The sequence below is a fragment of the Amblyomma mixtum genome, chromosome 3 (assembly GCF_055824585.1).
Source record: "Amblyomma mixtum isolate Tamu chromosome 3, ASM5582458v1, whole genome shotgun sequence".
NCBI lineage: Eukaryota > Metazoa > Arthropoda > Arachnida > Ixodida > Ixodidae > Amblyomma > Amblyomma mixtum.
This window is the reverse complement of record NC_143014.1, coordinates 271,397,944-271,424,014: the sequence shown is the minus strand read 5'-3', so window position 1 is coordinate 271,424,014 and position 26,071 is coordinate 271,397,944. Positions and strand designations below refer to the sequence as shown.

Here is a 26,071-nt window from a genome sequence, read left to right as displayed (position 1 = left end):
ACGGGAATGCTCCCGTTTGTAGCTGTCGCCATGCTACGGCGTCTTCTCTACTGAGTTGTTTGTGTGGGGGCGGGTATTTTCGTCTGATCCCTCTGTAGTAGTTAAGAATGTCTGTATAGCTTTGGGCTACCGGCTCGGGTTCCTCAGCGGGGTCGGGATTGTTGGATGCTCTGTTTGTTGCGTACCCTCGAGCTATATTATCCGCCTCCTGATTTCCCTTAATGTCGGTATGTCCCGGCACCCAAAGTATCGTGTGTTTGGCCTGGTTGTTTACGGCTTTGCCACTCGAGCGGAGAATGCGGAGCGCGCTGTGGCTGATTCTGCCGTTTATATAGTTGCGACATGCAGCTTGTGAGTCGGTGAGTATTGTAAAGGACTTGTTGGATCGGTAGCCCTCCGCTGCCGCTAGAGCCACGGCTGCCTCTTCAGCCTCGACTATACCGTACAGTTCCGGATTGACACACTGGTGATTTCTTTTAGGTCCGAGTCGATCACCGTCCACTTTGCTTTTCTTGTGGTTTCTGTCCTCAGTGTATGTAGCGGCGTCTACGTACGCAGTGCGGATTCTAGTTGCCAGTGTTCTTTGTACTGAAGTAAGACATGATGTTGGGCTAGTCGGTATATACTCTGCTCTTGCTTCTCTTCGCACCATGTGTAGGTTCGGGTCCATATTCCTTGGTATCGGTGCTACTTTGATGGTGTTTCTGTATTCGTCTGGTATCGTCTCCGTGGTTTGTGTCTCCTTTATCGTAGCTGCACCGCCGTATCTGCTCAGAAGTCTTCTGCCCATTGCCGATAGTTTTAGTCTTTCGATTTGTGCTATTATTTGCGCTTCTTGGAGTTCTTCGAGACTGTTGTGTAGCCCCAGAGTCAGTAGTTTTTCGGTTGATGTTGATTGTTGTAGGTGAAGCGCCGTCTTGAGGGCTTTCCTCAGGATTGCATCCGCTTGTTGCATTTCGTATTTTGTGCAGTGGTAGTATGGGAGGCTGCATGTTACTCTGCTTACCACCAGGCTTCTGACCAGCTGTAGCGTGTCTGCCTCTTTCATGCCGTGTCTTTTCCTCGAGATCCTTGTTATCATGCGAGCTATTTGGTTGGTTGCTGTTTTAAGTATTGTTAGGGTGTGGGTGCACCTTTGGTTCGGTTGTATCCACTTTCCTAATATCCTGATGAGTGTTTTTTCCGGGATTAGTTGTCCCTTGAGTCGGACATTTAGCCTCAGGTTTTCTTCATCGGGGACAGTGCGGTTCTTGCCTCGCCGTACTCTTAGGAGCTCGGACTTCTCTGTCGAGCAGGCTAGTCCTCTTGCCTTGACATAGTCTTCTACGCATGTCGCGGCCTCTTGTAGTCTTTCTTCGTTTTCCCCGAGTGAGCCTTTGGTTACACCAGACGTGCCTTTGTTCATTCCATACCAGCGAGTTGGCATGGCGGAGTCGTTAGCGTGCTCGTCTCGCACTCCGGACACCCTGGTTCTGTTCCCCAAATCGACCAATTTCCTACTCGGATTTATTTATTTATCTGGTCTGACTAGAAAGGTTAATTAGGCGAATTGGTTAAGCAATTAACTAAACTCAGTCGCACTTACTTGAAGCATCACTATACCATCTCTTTAATTGGTTGCACGGTTACAAGCCAAAGTACTATTGGCCCCGTTTGAAATTCGCGCACGGTGACGTCACGGCCATTTCGACCAATTGAAGATTGTGACATTTCTGTCGACAACTCCTGCCTACAACGATGAGGCATTAAAGGCTTCCGCCTTAATATGTGCACTTGGTGACTTCAAGCGAGAGGTACATATGCCATCCTGCTTTGCGCCCCTCATGCAGTGCCTCGTTCAGATATCGCCCGCCCAAACCCCAGTGGTTGTACCCTTGTGCCCTCCAAGCGGAACAGCGTTTCGCCATGTACCAACACCAGTTATGCCATATTCTTGTTTGCTTATGCCGCAAAAAAAATACCTCCAGCTATGGGCACAGCGCCGCCCTTCTTGATGTGTATGTAGCGGACGACGCGCCATATGTGTAGAAAAGCGCGACTGAAGCGCCGTTAGTTCCAGCGACGTCCACGATAGGCACGCCTGTCTAAGAACGTTGATCTGAAGGTCGTCACGGCGTTTTGCTGTTTCATTACGGAATTGTGTGTCAATCACTGCTGTAGCGAATTAGCTCACACCAAATATTTTCCTCTTGGAGAAAAATGTGAAACGACGGTCTGTGCTTACAAGCTATTAGGTGCCTGTTATCAATAATCGGCAATCGATCGGCTTCTGCGGCGGTCGCCAACCGGCACTGTATAAAGTCATACGCATTTACGCAATTCTCACTTTTCTTTTTAAATACATGTCCGGTTTTAAAAGCACAAAAAAGTGTGCCTGAAATAGTGTTGGTATGCATATAGGACCTTGGATTGCCCTTTTACTGGGGCTTCTGATACGCAACTAGGCATATGTTTGACCTTTCCTTTTGGTCGTTTCGTTTATCGGCAAAAGGGCAAAAATTACAGGATTTTACTTAAGTCTGTTGTTGTTTTTAGTGGCTTTTTTATTGTTAAGAAAAAAAAATATGGAAGGAACAGTTGTTGCAAGCTGCGGCATCTAGCGTCGAAACCTAAAGCACCTGAGCTGCGGCTAGCGGGAATAAAAGTACAGGGAGAGGGAAAGAAAGGGGAGAGCGATAGCAAGAAAGGGGCAGTGCTGCCAACCTTCAGAGCCGCTTCTCCCCCAATTTGAAACCAAAATTCCCTAGATTTCCCTAGATACGAAAAATAGTGTTTAGTTGTATATTGTAAAATTGTATATTTATGCGTAGTTCAATACCAAGTTTTATCATGCGGCTACCCTATTAGCTGGCGTTGGTAAGCAAATTAGCTGTAAATTTGAAATTAAGGATGTAAAATGAAAAACTTCTAAATGAAGCTACAAGATAAACCGCAGCGTTCTTTCAAAATTACAAATTAAAGGCTCTATATTGTATATGTCTTTTTTTTTCACTGTACGGAAGAATTTAGTAAACATGCATCGGCACGTGGAATTAACTGATTTTTTTCCCCTCATGTTTGGTTCGTTTAGACTTCAGCCGAAGGCTACCATGTACACAATGCCTGGAGGTCGCTTGAGAAGTGTACAGAAACGGCGATATAATGGCTGCTTGTTCATTTTTCTGCGATTGCTCTAGAGAGTGGCTGACGTAAGAGTTTGAGTCAATTAAAACAATGAAGCAGTGATTGGCTTTTGTATGCCTCTTGTGACCTCAATGCACTTTGTTCGTCGTGATGGAACTGGAAATTATGGTTTGTGATTTTGGAGGGTCTAACGTCCCAAAGCGACCCAGGCTATGAGGGATGAAATAGTGAAGGGCTCTGGAAATTTCGACTACCTGGGGTTCTTTAACATGCACTCACATTGCACAGTACACGGGCCTCTAGAATTTCGCCTCCATCGAAATTCGACCGCCGAGGTCGGGATCGAAGCCTCGTCTTTCGGGTCAGCAGCCGAGCGCCTTTACCACTGAGCCACCGCGGCGGGTGAACTGGGAATTGTTACCTTAGTTAGACTAGCTCAGATTTCCAAAACGGCACTCCTTTATAAAAAAAATGGTGTCCTTGTTCTTTCCTACTTATCAAAACAAACATGCAGATAAGCTTAGGAAATAGGAATTCCATGTCGTACAGCGAGCTCCAAATGCAGCGTGAGGAAGGGGCGTGCGTGTTGAGGGAAGACGGTGGCGCGGCAGATCACAGCAGCGGGTGCCACTGGCCACGCCAGGAACCATACATGTCTGATTACGTCCGTGTAAAGGCTGGTTCGCATGCAAGCGACTTTTTTAAGCGATGTTTTAATCACTGACCAATTATGGTTTATGGTTTATGGGGTTTAACGTCCCAAATCAACTAAGGCTATGAGAGACGCCGTAGTGGAGGGCTCCGGAAATTTCGACCACCTGGGGTTCTTTAACGTGCACTGACATCGCACAGTACACGGGCCTCTAGAATTTCTGCTCCAAAGAAATTCAACCGCCGCGGCCGGGATCGAACTCGCGTCTTTTGGGTCAGCAGCCGAGCACCATAACCACTGAGCCACTGCGACGGCCTCACTGACCAATTAGTGATGTTTAATTAGTGTTCGTTAATTAGCGGTTAATTAGTGACCGTTGGTGGTGTGGACACCCACTCATAAGCCAAGAAAGGCTTTCGCATTAAAAGTGCCCCATGGCCTTTCGCTGTGGCAGCTGTAACACAATGACTCCTGCTGGGGCTCACAGTCGCAGCAGAATTGACATATGCCACCACATTGCCGGCCAATCGGTCGTCGCCAAAAGAAGTACTTTTGAAAGGGACGCAGCTTGGAACACGGGCAAAGGACTAATCTGTGTTCAGCTACGAAGTCCCTGTGGAAGCGCTTAGACATCCTTTTTAGCCGTAAGGCTACGCTTGGGTGGATGCTGATCAGTTTTAAGGCGAAAGCCTTTAATGGCTCATACTCGCCTCGCGTGCAAGTAGACCGATTGTTCGAATCCCGGTGCCACGCAATTCTCTACCGTGTTAAAAAAAACTCAGCGTGTCGATGGAATTGCATAACCAGGCCTTGAGTGAAGCCTGATCTCGGTGACCAGAACCGACAACGCAGTTCCTCACCAGAAACAGGATTTGGCTACCCTGGCGCAGTACTTGGCCGCAACCTTCTTTGAACAAACCAATTAACCCCCGACCCTCAGTCCCCAGCGGCTGCGGAGCAACTGAACAAGGCGGCAGTCAGACCTGTGACGCAGCGGAGGGGGCTAAGAATCTCTGGCTCCGGACAGGCCGCCATTGTAAACTGAACCTGGCAACGTTTAACGCAAGAACCTTATCCAGCGAGGCTAGCTTAACAGTGCTGTTGGAGGAATTAGCGGGTATTAAATGGGATGTCATAGGGCTTAGTGAGGTTAGGAGAACAGATGAGGCGTATACAGTACTAAAGGGCGGGCACGTACTGTGCTATTGTGGATTAGCAGATAGACGAGAACTAGGGGTGGGATTCCTCATATAGCTGGCAACATCGACGAGTTTCATAGTATTAACGAGACGGTGGCAGCTATCGTAATTAGGCTTAATAAGGGGTACAAGCTGAAGGTGGTGTAGGCCTACGCGCCTACATCAAGCCATGATGACCAGATTGTTGAAAGCTTCTATGAAGATGTGGAATTGGCAATGACCAAAGTAAAATCACAGTAGACTGTACTGATGGGCAACTTTAATGCGAAGGTAGGTAAAAAGCAGGCTGGAGACCAGGTGGTAGGTGACTATCGCATAGATTCTAGGAATAGTAGGGGAGCGTTATTAGTAGATTTCGCAGTTAGAAATAATTTATGGATCATAAATACCCCTTTTCCACGAGCAAACAGGAAGTGGACGTGGAAGAGCCCCAATGGTGAGACTAAAAATGAAATAGACTTCACACTGTGCGCTCACCCTGGCACTGTAGAGGTTGTGGAGGTCCTCGGAAAGGTACATTGTAGCGACCACAGAATGGTATGGTCTCGTATTAGCTTAGATTTGAAGAAAGAACGGGGGAAACTAGTGAAGCAGAAGGCTATTAACGGGTTAGCGTTAAGAGGGAATGTAAAGAAATTCAGGATTTCGCTGCAGAACAGATTATCCGCTTTAACTGAAGAAGACGACCATAATGTTGAAGCAATGAACATAATCTCACAGCTATTGTTACGGAGTGTGCCGCAGAAGTAGGTGGTAGAATGGTTCGACAGGATACCGGCAAGCTAACTCAGGAGACTAAAGATCTGATCAAGAAGCGCCAAAGCATGACGTCGTCTAACTCCACAGAAAGGATAGAACTAGCAGAGTTATCTAAATTAATAGATAAGCGCAAGGTATTCGGCATAAGAAAGTTTAACATGGAGAAAATTGAGCATGCTTTAAAGAACGGAGATAGCCTAAAAGCAGTGAAGAGGATACTAGTCATAGGTGAAAAACAAAAGAATGCGTTAAAAGACAGAGAGGGCAATGTAATTAGCAATATGGATAGGATAGTTAAAGTAACCGAAGAGTTCTACTCAAATCTATACAGTAGACAATGTAATCAGAACGTTAATGAGAGAGGCAGTAGTGCACAGCAATGGGGCATCCCGCCAGCAACGAAAGAGGAAGTGAAGAAAGCCTTCGGAGCAACGCAAAGAGACAAAGCAGCTGGTGAGGATCAAGTAACAGAAGATCTGCTTGAGGACGGATGGGGAGATAAAGCTAGGAAAAATAGCCATCCTTAAAGAATTACAGACCGATCAGCTTGCTGTCTGTTGCCTACCAGGTGTTTGTTAAGGTAATCGCTAATAGAATCAGGACAACCTTAGACTTTAATCAACCAAATGATCAGGCAGGCTTTCGTAAAGGATAGTCGACAATGGACCATATTCACACTATCAGGTGATTGCGGAATGCGCAGAATATAACCAACCCCTATATAAAGCCTTTATTGATTACGAGAAAGCATTTGACACAGTGGAAACCTCAGCTGTCATGCAGGCATTGCGGAATCAGGGTGTGGAAGAGTGTTATGTGAAAATACTGAAAGATAATTATAACGATTGCACAGCTGCCATAGTCCTCCATAAAGTCAGCAATAAAATTCCAATAAAGAAAGGTGTCAGGCAGGGAGACACGATCTCGCCAATGCTATTCACCGCCTGCTTACAGGAGGTATTCCGGGGCCTGAAATGGAAAGAGTTGGGGACAAGAGTTAATGGAGAATACCTGAGTAATTTGCTATTCGCTGATGACATTGCCTTGCTATGTCACTCAGGACATGGACTGCAAAGCATGATCAATGAGTTATACAGGCAGAGCAGAACGGTGGGGCTAAAAATTAACCTGCAGAAAATCAAAGTAATGTTAAACAGCCTAGCAAGAGAACACCAGTTCGCAATTGGTAGCGAGGTACTGGAAGTAGTAAGAGAATATGCCTACTTAGGGCAGGCAGTGACCGCTGATCCGGATCATGAGAGGGAAATAACTAGAAGAATAAGAATGGGGTGGAGCGCATATGGCAGGTTTTCTCAGATCATGAATGGCAGTTTACCAATATCCCTCAAGAGAAAAGTATACAACAGCTGTATCTTACCGGTACTCACCTATGGGGTAGAAATGTGGAGGCTAACAAAGAGGGCTCAGCTTAAGTTATGGACAACGCAGCGAGCTATGGATAGAAAAATGACAGGTTGAACGTTAAGAGATGAGAAGCCGGCGGAGTGCGTGAGGGAACAAACGCGGGTTAATGACATCCTAGATGAAATCAAGAGGAAGAAATGGGCTTGGGCAGGGCATGTTATGCGAAGGCAAGATAACCGCTGGTCCTTAAGGATAACGGAGTGGATTCCAAAAGAAGGCAAAGGTAGCAGGGGCGGCAGAAGGTTAGGTGGGCGGATGAGATTACGAAGTTTTCGGGGATACGGTGGTCGCAACTGGTAAAGGACAGGTTTTTTTGGAGAGACGTGGGAAAGGCCTTTGCCCTGCGGTGGGCGTAGTCAGGCTGATGATGATGATGGCTCGTGGCCATGACTCTGTCCGTCCGTCCATTACATCTGAAGTGAAAGTCATAACTAGTCATTACTAGTCACCACTCATGACTAACTAGTCATTAACCAGTCATCAACTAATTAGTCGCGAATAGTTACCCATTAACCAATCATGACTAGTTAGTCATAAACCAATTATGACTAGTTAGCCATCAACTAATTATGCATGACTGGTCATGACGGCTAGTCATGACTGGTTAGTTATTAGCCAGTCATGACTAGTTAGTAATTAACAAATCACGACTACACTAATAAGTCATGACTAGCTAGTCATTAGCCAGCCATGTCTAAAATAAAATGACTAATTATTCATGGCTAGTCATGACTGGGTAATCATGACTAGTTAGTCATTAGCCAGTCATGACTAGTCAGTCATCAGATGCATCAGCAGTAGCAGCCAAAGTTGCGTGAAAAGGCTTTCGCCTAGCGCACTATAGGTCGTCTAAGTGCTCCCTGAATTTTTTGTCCTTTATTTGAAACACACTGGACCGTGCTGTGCGATACCGCAACACACTGTACTATACCACTCATACCGCACCATACATACACCACATCATACTGTACTATATAACATAGTACACTACATAGGAATCGATGGAGTACTATGCCATATCATACTATACCTTACCCTACCACTACACACCGTACCGTAGGATTCGATATCATAAAATACCAAGCGCAATATGCCATCCTATAATGTGCCATACTACATCATACAATATGATTCCATTCCATACCATTTGTAATATACCACATCACACCATACCATAATACCACATCATACCACACCATACCACATCATACCACATCATCGTACCACATCATAAAATATCGTAAGATACGGCTCCATACCATTATGCATCATATCATTCGCACCACACTATACTACAGCATACCACAATATACCACACCATCCACATCATACCACATCACACCACATCATCATACCACATCATAAAATATCGTAAGATACGGCTCCATACCATTATGCATCATATCATTCGCACCACACTATACTACAGCATACCACAATATACCACACCATAACCACTCGATTCATTACTGCATTATACCATTGTACTATATATCGGCTGTTGCGTCATCAGAGCAAATCGAAAAAATTCCCTCGGCCTAACCGCTTGCATGTTCGGGCTCAAATTTCGCACTAAAGTGGCACTTGGTGGATAGTTTTGTTTTTCACTTCGTTTGGAAGGGGCACTTGCCTGATTCGATCATAATTAATCGAAAATCTCCATCGTATACGGTGAGGGCGCACCGAAAGGGCAAGCTTTCCCAGTAGTCGTACCCGTAGCGGCATCTCAGCCGCCGGAGGTACGAGCGCTCTACCATTGAGGCTGCGGCGAAACGCAAGAGGGGTGAAAGCGGCTGCGCGGTTGGTTTGAAGCGCTTTCTCGGCTATTTATCGAAATTGGGCGCAGGAAAAAATCAGGGGACACTTTGACAATCTAAAGTGCGCGAGGCAAAAGCCTTTCAAGCAGCTTTGGCAGCACAGCTATAGGGACACACGAGGCCGCTATGAGCGACTTGGATTGGCTAGTCATGACTAATTAGTCATTACCCATGACTAAGCAGTTATGATTGCCTATTGACTAATTAGTCATGATGACTAGCGAATGACTAACACTGCATGACTAATCATTTGATGACTGGTTAGTGACTAGTTAGTCATGACTAATTAGATGACAAAATATTCATGATTGGTTAATGACTAACTAATAATGATTTGTTAATGACCAACTAGGAATGACTAACCAGTAATGACTAACCAGTCGTGGCTAGACATGACTAACTACTTATGACTATCCAGTCATGACTGGTTAATGAATAGTTAGCATGACTGGTAGATGACTAGTTATGAATTGTGACTAGTAATGGCTAGACTTTCAGTTGAGATGTAACGGACGGACGGAGTCATGGGCGCGAGTATGAGCCATGAAAGGCTTTCGCCTTAAAACGTTGTTGCACGCAATGCCATCCTCCCCGCACCTTGTTCTTCTCCCACGAGTTTCTCTGCAGCCTCCCTGCGCGGTAGAGTACTCCTTCGTCTCGAGTGCGCATGATGGCGCTACCGGTATCATTACGGCGAAAGATGGCAGTTTCGGTTCGCCGTCGCCACAGAGGATGAACATTTTCGATTACTTTTCACCGAATGAGGCAAGTGCTCCACCCAAACACAATACAAAACAAAACTGGCCGCCAAATGCCACCTTTGTTCCAATTTTTAGCACTATCAAGTGGGCGGTTAGTTCGAGGGATTTTTTTTCTTCGATTCTCTCTGATTGATGCAACTGTCGATGCAGTGCTTTACCATGCCTTCATGATCATTCGGCTTTCATTTCAAGGCCTGCAGACAGTAAAAGCGTATCCATGTGTTTCCAGCTTGTCTAGCTATTTCTCATTGCGCCTTGGCATCTTCTGCTGCCTTTCACTCTGGCGCCGCAATCCTCTCCACTGTCGCGTGCCTGTCGTTGGGTCCTTGCGTGTTGCTGAACGAACGCAGCGCCCTTTTCACAAGCATGCTTTTGAAGAGTGACGCACGTTTTGTGCAGGTGTTTTTTCGAGCTCTTCTCGAGTCCCCAGAGCAGCGTTTGAAGCCGTCAGCAGACAATCCAGCATTACCCCGCCTGCACGAGTAAGCGCAGCTACTGTCGTTTGTACTCCAGGAGCGTCGAAGTAAGCACACCTTTTGGATTAGCCTACATGGTTCTTTTACCGATGTTCTTCTGCTGCGCAGTTATTAGCAACAGCATGTTCGAGCGCGACCGGCACAATTGTGAAGTAGGGGTAACGAGCGTCCGTAGCAACCTACTGGCTCACGTGACATTATGGCTCGTTGTCCTCTACTCTGTACGCGTGCGTCCGCTGTTCTGCACTGCCACGGCGCTGATGGCTTAACCGCCTCAGAGCCGACCGCGCCAATCTCTAACTATGTCGCTTACTTGAAAGGAACAACCCCCGTTGGTGGGGACATCTCTTTCTCTATTTAAGAATTCGTCTTGTTCGCCGCCACTAGTGAGTGCAAGGCAGGATTGGTGCAACATTTTGCCGAGCAGGTCGTGCACGAAACAGCCGCGTCATATGTGTGTTTTAAGCAGGGTGTCGAACCGGAACTGAACCCGAACCCGAAACCGGAACCGAACCCGAATTTTCGCCCGGAACCGGAACCGAACCGAACCCATATTTTTTTCGCCATCTTGGAACTGAACCCGAACCGGAACGATTCAAAGGAACCGTTCCGAACCGGTTCGGGACCCGGTTCAGCCCCACTTTTTTTGCATCCCGGCATACGTCTTGTTTTCAGACAAAATTAGATGATCTTTCGCATAGATTTACCCACCCGTAGCTGTTTGCGCTGGGAAGTGCGAAAATGGTACCCAGTATATGCGACAGCAAAGGAGGTCTGGTGCCTGAGAAGAAGCCTGACTGACGCTTCTGTAATGTACTACCGCCAATTCTAAACACTTGTACGTCAGGTTTATGTGAAATCCTGAGTTATTACTCCTCGCTTTTACATATTTGCGTAAATCTTTAATCAAAATGTTAGGACTGCCCTGACTCAATAAAGTACTATAGACACCAAACTTTTGCTTGCGTGCCTTCTTTCAAACGATGCGTTAGACGTTGGTGTACATGGTGCACCGCGTGGTAGTCTCCCTCACATAATAAATAATTTATATTTGAATTTCTTCTTGGCCCTGTTTCGGTTTCACCAACATAACGATGGCTATGACGTGTAGTGGAAATTAGGTCGCGTGAGGTGCTATAAAACGGCAGTATAACTGCTGATACGTCGTTCGTTGTAATTATAGGTTTTGAAGTCGGCTGATTTAAGTGCTACAGTGAGTCAAAACAACGTATCAGCGTTTGCATTAGTTTTCCCGTGCCTCACGTGACCTAATGTTGAACTCACGTCACAGCCATCATTCGGTTGATGAAACCGAAACAGCATGGGAGAAAAAATTAGTTTCTAAATTATTTAGCGGCAGTGGGTGAATACCACACGGTGGTCCATGTATTCTAATATGAATGGCGTCATTTGGAAGGAGAAAACACGCAATAAAACTGGATGTCTATAGTCATTTTAGTACCGATTGAGAATGCCTTCCTTTTCTTTGCGTCATTTCCCACAAATAGACGATATATTCGCGCGAGGACCCAACAATGTTGTGATGGTGGTTTTTGAGGAAAATGGCGCAGTTTGTCTCACTTCTTGATGGACACCTGAACCGCGCCGTAAGAGAGGGAGGAAGGTGGGAGTGAAAGAAAAAAAAAGAAACAGGCGCAGTAGGGGTGGGCTCCGGAATAATTTCTACCAGCTGGGGATCCTTAAAGGGCAACTGCATAGGTTTTAGAAATCGACGAGCTTAATTAAAAGGGTTGAATGTGTGAAACATCCAGGTAAAATATGCGCAGTCCTTTTGGCCTAGCATTGGCAACGGTGACGTAATCACCAATTAATATTGCGACGGCCTTCAAACTTCTCCGCAGCGCACAACGCTAAGTGGGGGACGCATGGTGACGTCATCGAAATTATCCGTACATTTTCGACGCATAAACGCCTGCTTTGAAGGAAAAAAACCAACGCCACCGAAGTCAAAGCCCGCCGAATGTTGTTTGGCAGCGTCCAACGAGGCAGGGCAGGGCGTGGCTGACGGCAGCAGTAATTTGAAATCATACCTTCCGTGACATCACGCTGAACTTTCCCGCACTCCTCTGTTGCTTTGAGAAGAAGTGCAAAATTTAATCGTTGATTACATCACTATTTTAAATGGTAGTGCAAAAAACTTAGCATGCTTTACCTACAGCCTATATAAACTTGAATCCTTGAGTATCGCGAAATTCTCATAAAGTGGCGCAGTTGCCCTTGAACGTGCACTGACATCGCGCTGCACACGGTGCCTTTTGCGTTTCGCCTCCATCGAAACGTGGCCGCCGGGGCCGAGTTCAAACCCGGGTACACCGAATAAGTAACCGAGCGCCCTAACCACTGAGCAACCGCACTGGGTAGTGCAACATATACTTTTGTAGGCGCTCATTGTCTTAGACAGCAAGTTCTAAATAAAACCCCTCACGATGGGCCTGTAAGACAATAAAGAAAAAAAATGGCTCAATGGCTGTGGAGCTCGGTTGCTGATTCCAAAAATACAAAAACCAGCGTGCTCTGTCGCACGTCGAAAATCCCCAGCTGGTCTCCGTTAATCTGGAGCCCACAACTACACCGTCTGTCATATAGCCCGAATTTCTACTCGACACGTTAAACCCGAGATATTCCGATTAGTATTACCAAAAGAAGGATGTGTAAATAGGTGCAGCTTCTTTTTTTTTAGAATCCGCATATTCTTGTTTGCGCGCAACGGAAATAAGCGACGGTGGCAACGGTGGAAATGGCAACGGTGGAGATGCACTAATAAGAAAAAATTAAATACCGATTACACAAAAGGGCAAAGCGGAAATACATGCGCTCGCTGGCATGCGATAGTGATTACGCCCAGAAAGATGCTACTGCGATGAAATGTAACTGCGATGAAGTGATTTCGTTATGCCGATTCGCTGAAATCGTTCTGCTTCTAAGAAAAATTTGCTGGCAGTCGCCAGCGCGCGGCTCCATCCGCTGTTCTCGCACTGCTCGATCTTGAATTCTCTGTCTGGCGGCTTATATCTACTTCTCGCTGTCATACTTCTGGTTATTAGTGTCTGACACCGCAGGATTACGACTGTTAGCGTTTTTTTTCGTAGAACGCTTGAGCGACTGAATACGTTGAGCCTTCAATCTGCCTCGGCTATATCGGGTACAGGTGTGTGATGAGGGGAGGGGAGATGGGTGAAAGTTTTTGAAGGTGCATTTTTACCAGTGAATGCCCTGATGTGCGCCCACCGGAGTGTGCATCAAGGATGAAAGCGGCACGCACGCAGCGCGGTTAATTTTGGGAAAGCAGGCAGTTCTTTTTACTGCTAACGCAGTAAAAGAACAACTAAAAGAGTATGCATAGTCTAACCTCTGACTCCGAGCGGGATTCGTACTGATGGCGGCGCAACAAAAAACTGTTTACAGATGCTTTAGGCTATTCGGCTATCTTGTAGGCTTCTTTTTATGGTTGCTGCATGGAATATTTGGAACCTCTCTGACCCTACTCATGCCTTAATAGACCGCGTCGAATTCAGCGATCTCGGCATAGGGCCTCATGCCACCATAACTCCCTGCCTCCACCCGCACATGTAAATTCCAGACGGTGCACACGTCATGAAAGGGGAACCAGTCAGGAGGTTGAATTTGCGCAGCATATTCCTCCTGCGTTAAAGTGGACTGTGTTCTGAACAGCGACCTCGCGGAACACGGCAGTTCTGCGTCCTATGGACACGAAGAGTTCGCACGGAATTCCAGAGTTTTTCATCGCAGACATAAATGTTATAGTGAAATGTATGATGTCAATGGGTTTTTTAAGAGACTGCTTAAATATGCCCCAAAAGAACACAGCATCACGACAAAAAAAAAAAAACCAGTTTATTGCTGAAATTGTTTCTCGTTGCTCGCAATGGTAGAGGTGCACTGACCTCGACACAAACGTCCCTTTGGAGCGAAGGTACGTCCTAACATGTAAGGTCCATGTCTGAAGGATGAAAAAGGTTTTTGTGGCCGATTAAAAGTACAGTCGAGTCCACTTATAACGAACATGACGGTCCCGCGGCTTTCATTCGTTATAACTAATGTTCGTAGCTAGTGGATTCTTCGTACAACAGCCAAAAATACTAAGGCTGCTAAAAGTGGCAATTACTTCTTATAAAGGTGCGTTATGCGTGCCTAATTGTGCAAAGCAGAACCTGTCGCGGCTCTTTCCAGGCTATCTATGGCGGTCATTTAATTCTCGTCGAGACCTTGCTGCCAACTATCAAATTCAGGGACGTGGTATAACTAATCATGGATGAAGTGTGCATGGCAACTGTTAGCAGGTCGGCCACATAAATGAGATTCCTGGCAGTAGGGAGAGCTCGCACTTAGTGTTCAACGTCTCCGTCAGAGCAGGCGCTTCTGCGATTTTGTGGTCCGTAGGAACGTAGTTATCCGAGGAAACATCTGGTCGGCTATGGATCAACGAAGCGTTGCCAGAAATCTGCAAGCATCTGGTCACGCGTGTTTTCGAGCTTCTTCTGTCTGTCGTTACTGGGCTGATGCAGCGACGAAACAGCGCAGCGCTTGTGGCGCAGAATGCATCCGTTGCACTGTCCGCTGCATGATAATGCCTGCACATGGTAGCGGCGCGAAGGATGGAGACGACTGGGCAGGCTATGCATACCACGTGACTGGCATGACCAGCAAGGATTTCAGAATTATCTAATCGCTGCTGTTAGTTGATCCGCAACCATGTCCAGTGGCTTCGCTTTTGACGATGCCCTTTTCTCACGCGCACCGCGGTTCTTCTACTCGGGATGCTTTGCCGAGCCGGCGAACGCGTAGGCAATGATTGCCCTCGTTGGCCATCTACGCGGGATTGGCCGGCGGTTACTTACTATTTCAATAGAGAATTATAACATATCATTAGCGTGTTTACGTTAGCGTTTACAGTGATACCGGACGCCGGACTTTCCGGTTAGCGCTGCGCGCAGCAGTGCCGCCTTTTAATTCCATTTCTGGGTTGACATGTTGTTTCCGGGGCGGTGTCATGAAGGTTGAGAGGCTTGGTTTGGTTTATGGGGTTTAACGTCCCAAAGCGACTGAGGCTGTAAGAGACGCCGTAGTGAAGGGCTCCGGAAATTTCGACCACCTGGGGTTTTTTAACGTGCCCTGACATCTGACAGTACACGGGCCTCTAGAATTTCGCCCCCATAGAAATTCAACCACCGCGGCCGGAATCGAACCCGCGTCTTTCGGGTCAGCAGTCGAGCACCATAACCACTGAGCCACCGCGGCGGCTAAGGATGAGAGGCGCTATTTCATCTGCGTGCTTAGCGGAAGAACGACCTCTGCAACCTCGGGGTAGTTCGCCACCTCGTTCGCTATACCGAGTGGTGTGGCCAGAGTTGTTCGCTGTATCTGCGACGAATTTCCGTTGCCCTTACGCATATTTTCACGGTAGCCCCACACCCGCTCGTAATAAGCTAGAGTTCGATATACCTGCGGCCATTAAAGTGGGGTCCACTGTACATCCGCTGACTTCACTTTAATATACTAGTATCAAGAAAGTCTATAGGTAAGGCTGTAGATGTATGGGTAGAAGAAGTAATGACCGATCGCAACATTTGTCATCTGCCTTGTGGAGAGGCCGTACAGGTAAGTAAAAGCGAAGAGTGAGAAAACCGAATGAATCAGCACTGGCGGCCATGTCCAGAAAAGACAGGCGAGCACTTAGTCACCTAAAAAGCACAGCTGCCAGAAGAGGGTTGTTTGTAGTTTTGAAAATAAATGCTTGAAACAAGTTGGTGGACAAATTGTGTATGCCAAATTAACCACTCTTTATCACTCCATCAAGGGCGCAAAAAATTCTGTTGACGCAAAGGTTGCCTTTGATAGCGCCCCAGGAAAAGTCCCAAACATTCTATCACAAACAAATTTCTTACATTACTATAGTGAGAAGCCACGATTAGCTGAGTTTTTGAAGATACTGAGCTATAGGGGCTCGGAATATATAACGTGAGTCACAAAGGCGATGTCGAGTAGGTGATTTAAATGTTTGGTAAGTTCTGGATGTTAGGGAGAGCCAGTGCTCCCACGAGGCTCTCGTTGGGTGGGGGATGGGCGCTGGAGGGATTCTCGAACATTTTCTTACCATGTAGTAAAGGAAGGGGGGGGGGGGGACTTGCAAGTCGGTTTTGGGGTGACGGAAAGGTATCTGTCTGTATGTATACGTGCCGATACATGACAGTTTCGTTTCTCGGTACTACGCGGGAATGTAGAGGGCGCGTGCGGCGATAATTTTGAGGCCCCGTAAGTACACTGCATACGAGAAAGTCCCAACTGACTAAAGCTCCAAGGGAGGTCTATTACTCGCGGTACGGGGTCTCCCAAACTGCTCAAGCAGGAGGGTCTTGTAGATGCAAAATCCATCGGCTTTTCGTCTTACACCTCATAAGGTGGATTATAGCGTATATATATAGCCGATTCTCATTTAATTTTGCGGCTCTTGCCGTAAATTCGTCTTTGTGCTGAGGACAATAAATAAAATGGCTAAAGTGAGAACATCTCGCTTTAAACAATTTTTTCATGCTCAAGTAACGCAGTAAACACGACAAAAGGAAGACAGGAGACGACACGAGTGCTGACTAACAACTGGTTATTTTATTCTGGGAAAAGTATATAAAGCAGGACACAGGGAACAACCCCTAAAAACAGAACAAAGGTTGAAACTTAAAAATCGTACTGCGCATGCAAATCACAGTCGAGTCGTGACATCTTTTTCAACGAAATTCGAAGAGTATCTTCCATAGTAGACGGCACTCTCCTATCTCCTGGACCTCACACAATGCCAGGAAAGCCTGACTCCTTATCTACGAAATTGATAGATGGTGAAGCAAAACTCAACTGATTTCTTCCTGATCCCATTGACCTCGACCAACTCCCTACAAATGCAAACACAGTTATTAAACAGGACACTTGTCTTATCTACGGGGGGAAGCAATCGTTGCACTCGTTGCAATGCAAAACCAAGTTGTACGACACCGCTACTTTTTTTACCCATCTGTTATGTTCGAACAAATGCTCATTGCTTCCCCACTTAGAAAGACAAGTCTCCTGTTTATTCACCCTGATCGAATTTGTAGGGAGATAGTGGAGGCCTCTATGATCAGGAAGGAAGCAGATGAGCGTGTTGCTTCACTATCCATCAATTTCGTAGATAAGGAGTCAGGCTTTCTTGGCAACTGTGTGAGGTCCAGGAGATAGGGGAGTGCCGTCAACTACGGAATATAGTCTTCGAATTTGTTGAAAAAGATGTCATGACTTGACTATGATGTGCATGCGCAGTATGGTTTTTTAATTTTAATCTCTGCTTTCCTGCTTTTTGGATTGTTCACTGTGTCCTGCGCCTTCATATACTTTTCCGAGAATGCAATGACCAGTTGTTAGTCAGCGTCTTTGTCGTCTCCAGACTTCCTTTGGTCCTGTTTACTGCGCTGCTTAAGCAACTCTTACCAACTAGCCCAGTTTTATGTTCTCATAAACAGATCTTTGCATTTTTTTATTTTGTATCGATGTGCAAGAAAAAAGAAAACGCATAGCAAGGTTGCCTGAAACCCACCTGCGTTCTATTTTTTTTTTGTCCTGAACCCGTTTGAACCGGTTCGAGACGGTCCGAACCGGTTCGAACCGGAACGGAATGGCCCTTTGGAGCCGAACCCGGAACTGAACCCGAAAAGCGTGAACCCGAAACCGAACCGAACCCGAAAAAATTCCGGTTCGACACCCTGGTTTTAAGCCAGCGTTGGCCCGCTTTCCTTAGGCGTTAACGACTAGTTGCGCCGTGTTCGCGTGAGGCTGCATAAGGCTGTCGTTGCCGAGCAGTCGGGCGCCTCTCTGCCCCGGGGTCAAACGCGCATTGCGTTGCAGCATTGAGACCCGCGTTGCTAGCTGAAACCGGGTTTGCTGGCTCTCGAATCACCCGGCTAACCCTGGCGATGGTAGAAGCTCCGCCATGACGTGGGTTCTTGACCAGCTCGGGGGCTCAGGAAAGCTTTCTTTTTCCCGTATGTGGCTACTTTGTGAGCGATAGCTCTCGTCCTGTTCAGCTCGACTTTCGGCGTGAACATCACCGTAGTTACGGGAGCAATTCCAGCGAAAGGGATGGAAAAGCGTTTCAAGTTAGGAAAAGGCCTAAGCAAAGTTGTGGGCCGCCGCCCGGTCATTTCAGCGTTCGTCCTGCCAGCGCGTAGTGCTGTGGTTGAGCTGCGAAATCACTTTTTCCCGCGTGAGTGCTCATGCCTGACCTTCGCTCTTTCCACAGCCTCGTGTCCTTGCCCACCTGAGTGTACCGGGAGTTTCTGGCGACCCCAGCCATGGTAAGATGTCTTCGGAAACGCATAGAGGCGTTTAGGTGGCAATGGGCGTGGAGGCGAGTGCCGTAGTAAGACTGGCCGAAGCCATGCAGTTGTGCTGATCTTGCCGTGTTAACGATAATCGAGACATTATAAAAAACATACTCTATACGTCACCGCGGAAGCAGCGACTAACGGGCGCTGTAGTATTTTGCATGAGAAAATTTTGATGTCTGTAAACAACCCTAAATTAAGGTCTTATGATGATAGTGAGTCTCGAGGGATTCCGGCTGACGAACATTCGGTGCTGTTGGCTCTTGGTATGAATTTGTGCCAGTGGCCCCGTGCAGACGCGGCCGCGCTCGAATTGCTTCTTCTTCTTCCTGCGTTCATCCTCTGCTAAAAATACCGAACGAATATTTCAAGCAGCCGGAGCGCGAAGAATAGAGACGCAACCGGGTCTGTGCATGCCTCTGAAAGGTTCTACGGCTAAATAACACTGCACTGAACCCGGAGTATAGAATGGTGAGGAAAGCACTGCCTCTGTTAGTATCGCCGCCTGTGATGCGGAGGACGCTAACGTAGCCTCGCCTGCCATCGTTTCTCTGTAAGCGATGGTCGTGCCCTACTTGCCAAGGTTTCGTGTCCTCGGTTCTCGACCAGATATTTGAAGGAGTGGCCACAATTCGAGCCCTCGTAATAAATAGAAGGAATACACCAAGATGGTCGTAATAGCGAAAATGCGCGTTTCGAGGCTCTGATTTCAGCAGCTTGGAAAAAATGCTCCATCGCTTCGCGCTTGCGTTCTGGCTTCGTCGCCTAGATCGACATGGGAGGTATGGTAGGTAGCGTTCCGTTTGCAGACGTGTTTTTGTGACTAAAAAGCACACCTCTTGCACCTAACGCTGCCGTGCATTCGACAGAGAATCGCCTGCTCAACTCGATTTTAATCTACCAGACGTAACATCTGCTGCCGCGTTTTCAAATCAAAGCGACGGAGGAAGAGACTCGGCAGAGCTCTCTGCATTTTGTAGAACAAGCACTTCCCCCGGAGTTCGTAGGTATGCCAAATTGTTGTACCCATCTTTTCATTGAGAGTCTCTAAGGCCCGGCTGCATTGTTGCCGGAGTAAAAAAGGTTTCGGAGTGATGAGTTTGATTGATACGGAGGAAATGCGATAGCATGCTTCTTTCACTCTCCAATCTATTCCAGTTCTGATTCTGTTACACTTCTGAGTTCATTGGCTTTCACTCCCCAATCTATTACAGTTGAGATTCGAATCGACTACGTAAAATGCCTCACATTTATAGATCGCTGCGACTCCTCTTACCGGTACCGGCGCAGTGGTTTTGTTAGTGGGCCTTGAGAGCCACGTTGCTTCCCGAGCAATGCGAGAAGGCACAGCGCCCGCAAGCCTAGTTTGCTGCGCAGATTGTTCTTTGGGAGGACGTATATTTTCCACGTAGGCCTGCTGTTGTCCGAGTCATTTTCTTCTTAGCCATTTCATTTTTGCTGATTCATTATTCGTCTGCCGTCGCCGTCCTTTGACCTACAAGTGAAGCAGGGTAGGGGGATAGGCACAGGGTTAAAGTGGCTGTTTGACAAGCTGCATTTTGAGAGAAGCAATTCCCCCTAAACTCCGCCTAGCGCGTGCAGGCTTTGTACAGAAGCCGACACGGCCGCACGATTTTCGCCTTCATGACCCTCACAGTGTTGTAGCATTCAAAGCATTTAAACCTGAAGTGATGTGAGGCTCACCTGCTCTTTTTTCTCGGCAGAAAACTTTTGCCAAAACCGTCTACAGCAGGTCGTATAGCGGATGATGCGCCTGCTGTGATTACGACTGTTCCCTTTTTCCAAGACGTGGCTATCTGCTTTTTTCTCGTACGTTGAAGTTGACGGGATAAGGAAAGCTTTAGTAAGCTGGTTAGGAGCCAGAAAGGAGCGTTATTATTGCTACACTTAAAGTTACACAGCATCTAGAAACTGGTACTCGGAGTATCACTGAAGCCGCAAGCCAAGCCGATTACGAAGCCCGTACTTCCGACAATTCCTTCAGTGAATGAAGCACTATGGCGGAATTTCCGATGGCGCCACTCTCCCCTTTCGCCTGACATAAGCAAGGTGCGGTGGTGCTCCTGTAACCGTGTCTGTGAAAAATCTAGGGTTACTCCCCAATGGAATACATATAGGCAAAAGTTTGCAAAGCGGTTTTCTGATTTGACAGTCGACCTGTGAGGTCGTTTGTTGATCAAAAATCCCAGCATATCGTAGAAAAGAATGTGTGACTACGTAGCGTGATTTGAAGGCCGATATATTTTTAAAACACCCGAGTGTGTGCGTGTTCAAGTTAGCCTAGGTGGATGTACTGGGTAGCTGGGCGGCCCATAGAAACACACGTAAACAAAACGTTTCAAAGTAATTTTCACTATTGATTGTGCACCTCTGAAGTCAACCGTTAGTAAACAACTGGCGAGTACTTTTAAGAAAAGCATGAAAATGTCTGCAACCTTATTTCAAGGATGACAACTTAATGAAATCAACTCGCAAGGCGTTCGGATCATGCGAAAGCGGTGAATTAGTCACTTTCTCATCATTCTACCATTACTACTGATGTCCGTGGCGAAAATATAGAATAACACCAAGAAAAGAGAACATTGTTGTTCATACATAATTTCGAAAAAAATAATCAAAGCCAAAATTTTTTATGGTGTCCCGCGAAACTGGGGCCTCTGGGTTCCCAGACCAATTGCCACAGCTCTTGATAAGCTAACTAGGTGGGTAAAGATTTACCACTTAGCACCTGAGAAACGCAAGGTTGGTGAACATACCAAGCCAGTGGCGCCGTCTTATATCGAATGCATGGCCGATGCCTTGAAGATTGCAGGGCACAAGTTGCACAGAAGTGGATGTTGTTTTGTCGTTCTAGTTAGGATTTCCACTATTTGATCAGTTATGCAGTGGCGTGCCGCTTATTTGAAAGACAGTTGTTCAGTCAAACACGATCCAGGCCCCCTGAAATGCAAGGCAGCTGTCGTTTATCGATTCGCCTGCTATGTACTATGGCAAAGCGCATATTGGCCGTAGGAGGCGTTGTTTTAACATCCATTCCCAGTACTGGCAAAGATCACGTCTCACACGAGATTTTTCAAGCGTATCGCATTTTCAAAACCTTAGAAGCACATCAGTCAGCCGTTCGTGACGTCTCTTGTAAAAGAAGTCTTGAAAGCTTTTATAAACGTTTGTGTCGGTCGAATGTTGGCGCATGTTGCTTGTTTTCTGCGTTTCAGTTGTTTTAGTATTTTCCTCTTTTCTTTCAGCGAAGGCTGCATAACCTGTTGTTTTCCCAACAAAATTCAACTGAGCACCATATCTCGTCCGACTCTTTCCTCCTCTGGTCTGGGTCCCTTCGCCCGGTGCTGCTTTTTCGCCGTGCAAGATGTTGGGAAGATCAGTGGGTAGCTGCCCTGTCTCCTCTGCCGGAGCAGCGGGTTCACTTCCATCGGAGTACACCGCGCTCTCTTCTTTCTTTTGCGAGTCCAGCTGCATGTGTTGCATTTCTGTGGCGCACAGAAAGAGCTGAGGTGGCGAGGCACATAATGCATCCGGCGTAAATAATTACCTATTCGCCAGGTGTTGTTTACAAGTGGCATGAAAAGCACTGAAATAATTTTGCTTCTTTTTTTTCCTGATTTTGGGGAAAACTTCGAGGCCAGTCACGGAAGCATACTCAGTAATCGGAAGTGTTCATTCGGCTTCTTAATTTTTTGGTGCCCATTTGTGACACCTTCTGCGGCGTGTCGGTATTATTCTTGTGAGGTGATATCTAGTCTAAAAGATAACTACCCGTGCCGCAAAGCGTAACACGGAAACTGTGTACGAAACAGATCGTAGTTTTTGCTTGCTCTCACTACATGCTGATGAAGCTAAGATTTGTTTACTCGAGTATGTGAAGCTCGCCCGTCGTGTAATTTGCTTATTTTTAAAAGCACCTAATAGGCTCTTCTGAATGCATGAAAGGGAAGTAAATGAAGGACGAACTAAGTGAAATCAGGTCACCAAAGTTATGATACCGGTAAAAATAATACAGTAGTGGGCGCTGCAAAAAAAAAAGATAGGATACAAAATTTGTCTCCACAGTGCAAGAAGCGTGGTCTTGCAGGCGCTAGATAAAGATAAAAGTCGGATTGAAGCAGCTCCAGTATACGTCCATTCTCTTCGCCAGTCTGCACTCTATGCCCTTAGGCGGAAAGAAAAAAGGGCCAATTTATTTTTCAAGGGCTTAACTTCCATAACAAGATTACGGTGGTGAAAGAAATTCAAGGCATATACAAATTCAGTACATGACATCTAATACTCTAGGAGGTCACACATTCAGGGAACTACCTTGGGGACCCTTTAGTACAAAGTGAATGGTTTTAATTCAACATATGCAACAAGCACAGCAGGGATCAGTGTTATACTAAAAAAAACGCGGCGAACTATACAAATTTCGATGCAAGCGAAATTCTAGAGGCCAGTGTATTGTGCGATGTCAGTGCACGTTAAAGATCCCCTGGTGGTCGAAATTTCCGGAGCCCTTCAGTATGGCGTCCCTCATAGTCTGGGTAGCTTTGGGATGTTAAACCGCCATAAACCAAACCTATAAGAAACAATGTTGCAAATCAGAAGAGTACACACATTAAATAAATGCTTCACAAGGTTACAAACATAAACTTCATGACCACGACACATACAGAATACGGGCTGGAAACTAAGGAGTGCAGATTTATCATACAATTTAGAAACTTGTTAGCGTATGATTAGGAGGCAGAACTTAAAACAGTTTGTACGTCAGGTAGCATGGAAATGGGTGGTATTGTACGCAACATAGCGTGATTTAGTCGCTTCTACAAATAGTGACTTCATGCTTAAATCGCGACAAGGAAATGAGCACAGACACCCGCTACGATGGCTGAGTGATTAAGGCGCTCGTCTACTGACGCGGAGTACCCGGGTTCGAACTCGACCGCGGCGGCCGCGTTTCGATGGAGGCAAGACGCAAAACTCGCCCATGTGCTGTGCGATGTCAGTGCACGTTAAAGGCCCCCCGTGGTCGAAATTATTCCGGAGATCTGCACTACGGCACCTCTATCTTCCTTTGTGCTTTCATTCCCTCCTTTATCCCTTCCCTTATGGCGCGGTTCGGGTGTCCACCGAGACATGTGAGACAGTTAGTGCCTCACCTCCTTTCCTAAAAAAAATAGTTTTCAAACGAGCACGGTATTGACGCGGATTTCAAGAGGAGTTAAACGGAACAGAGAATAGCGGCGATTGCGGTGGGCAGGGGAGATCAGATGCCTCTGGCGTAGGGTAGTTGTCACATGAACACCGCTGGTGTGTGTGTGTGCCTAGAAACCCTTAGAGCGTGCGGGCTAACTTTTCATGTTTACCAGGAGATGCGCTCAAAATAGTCTGAGAAGCTAAACCGGAATCCAAGGACCACAATACAAAGAAGCTGTTCATTTGGTGTCCTGCTTTTGCCGTTCGCAAGCTACAGAATGGGTCGCAGTCAAAGATTGACTGAACGACGAACTTTATATAGCGGGACACGCTAAAGAGGACATACAAATAACTCGTAAGAACACACGCAATGCGTTCTACCAACAGAGTAACACATGCAAAGCAACTAGAGAGAAGCCACAAAACAGAGAGAAATTTTACAACAGTAGTGCACAAGTTCGCATGAGAGGAAAAGAAAATAAAATGTTTGTTCACGGCGCACTGCGACGCACCGACTGCCGAAGAGTCACGGTGCGGCCGTCCCAAAGACTGGCGCGCGCTTTCTCGCATGTCTGTGCCTGGGCAGCAACGGTCTTCCTGTGGAGTCCTAAGGTAGCGCTTCTTCCTACGGCACGGGCTGCCCGCGGGCGCTAAACGCCCCTTAGTTATAGTGCGTGTCGCGTCAGGTAGTCACATCGCGCCAAGGCTGGAACGCGCACACACGTAACATCGACTCTACAAACACCCCCTCACCCTCCCTCGAGGGTGCGCGTAGCCATTGGTCAGGCGGCGAGTTCTCCAGGAAGTTCGAGTCCCTTCTTCTGTCAGGCGCCGCCGCTGACGAGCGAAGTGCAGAGGGCATAACTGAATAGGCGCGAAGCTATACGTTTTCCGCCGGGCTGCAGTGAATTTTTCTCGGCTATTCTCGAACTTTCTATGACGTGCGTAAGCGAGTTTTCGTTTGTGCGATGCAAGCCTCTTAGATTTGCGCCGATTTTTGTGACACTTGGGCTCGCTAGAGGTAATCTGGACGGGCCTTTGTCGTGCAGTCGACAGGAATGGGGCTGGTGATGGTGATGGCAGACAGTGACAGTGTCACCCAGAGTCATTTCTAGGCGCTTAATGGAGGGATAATGATTTGTTAGTTCATGGGGTTCGCTCCCGAAGCTCATGTGCTGTGATAGGGGCTGTAGAATGAAGGTAGAATAAGAAGGCAAGTGCACCGGCCTCTCCACTCCTGGTGCTAAACAACGTTCGCTGCCGCGTACGTACACAGTAGGAGACTTACAAAGCGACGACAACAGCTTCAGCAACAGAGACCCCCGGCAGGAAAGAGCCCTCGCCATTTTAGGGAGAGGCTTAAGAGAATTCATTATTTTTGAATATCTGCAGTAGAAATTACATGTTAATCAGGTTCGTGTATTGATTCAATGGGTATCACAATATAACATTCACGACATTCGTACAAATATGTACTGTGGCCTATAGATTATACATGTGATAACATCAAAATCTGGTCAATTCCATGGTTTAAGTTTGCGCGAGGTGGCTTTATGCAGCTGCATTACGTGCTAATGTACAATGCAGGGAAAGATTAGAAACACAAGACGACCTTCCTAGTACGGAAGGATGGGCGCGGTCACGCCTATTTCCGACGACAATGAACCTCGTCGACCAGCGCACTAGGAAGGCTTCCTCTAGTACAACAAGCTCCTTGTTCAAGTGTTTAAGTAACAATTTTTTTAGACGATGCAGTAAGGGAAACATAGCTTTCTGCGGCCGTCCCCGCAAGAGAGCCAGTCCCCTCCGTTTCCAAAGCACATATGCACCAATTCCCATTGTTAGTGCGACAAAGACACCTCTGCCAACAACAACATGCGCGTTTCCTGGCGCCAAAAGTTGCGTCAGAGTGGGCATTCATAAGCAGCATGATTTAAAGTTTCAGTTCGACCGCATTGCGGGCATGAGGTAGAGGGCGCCACGCCCCATGCCGCAAGGCGGTCGTGTGTGGGCAGCGGTTCCCATTCTCCAAGCCAAGTGAAGTTGGAAACATCTGCGGGGAGGGAAAGAGTAACTCGGTGTTTCCGCCTTCCTTTGCGCGCTTTCTTGCGCTGGTCTTCTTCTAGGGTGTAAAAAGCGACATATCAGAAGTTTCACTCGCGGATAATTCTCTCAGTCAAGCAGAGTGTTCTCTAGAAAACACAATGATCTCACTGCATACGTGTAAAACGCTGGTGCCTTCTCGGCCGCAGGGCCCTTTC

General features: G+C 46.9%; 1 protein-coding gene across 1 annotated transcript in view; it reads left to right on the top strand.

The window, feature by feature from the left end:
• The window catches only part of LOC149354751 (uncharacterized), a 73,090-nt gene that overhangs the window by 23,181 nt on the left and 23,838 nt on the right, over window positions 1–26,071 (top strand). The window contains exon 2 of the mRNA XM_089577547.1: window positions 18,518–18,572. Coding sequence (XP_089433673.1) covers window positions 18,570–18,572 — 3 coding nt within the window. The 5' untranslated portion in view covers window positions 18,518–18,569. The remainder of the gene's footprint in view (window positions 1–18,517; window positions 18,573–26,071) is intronic.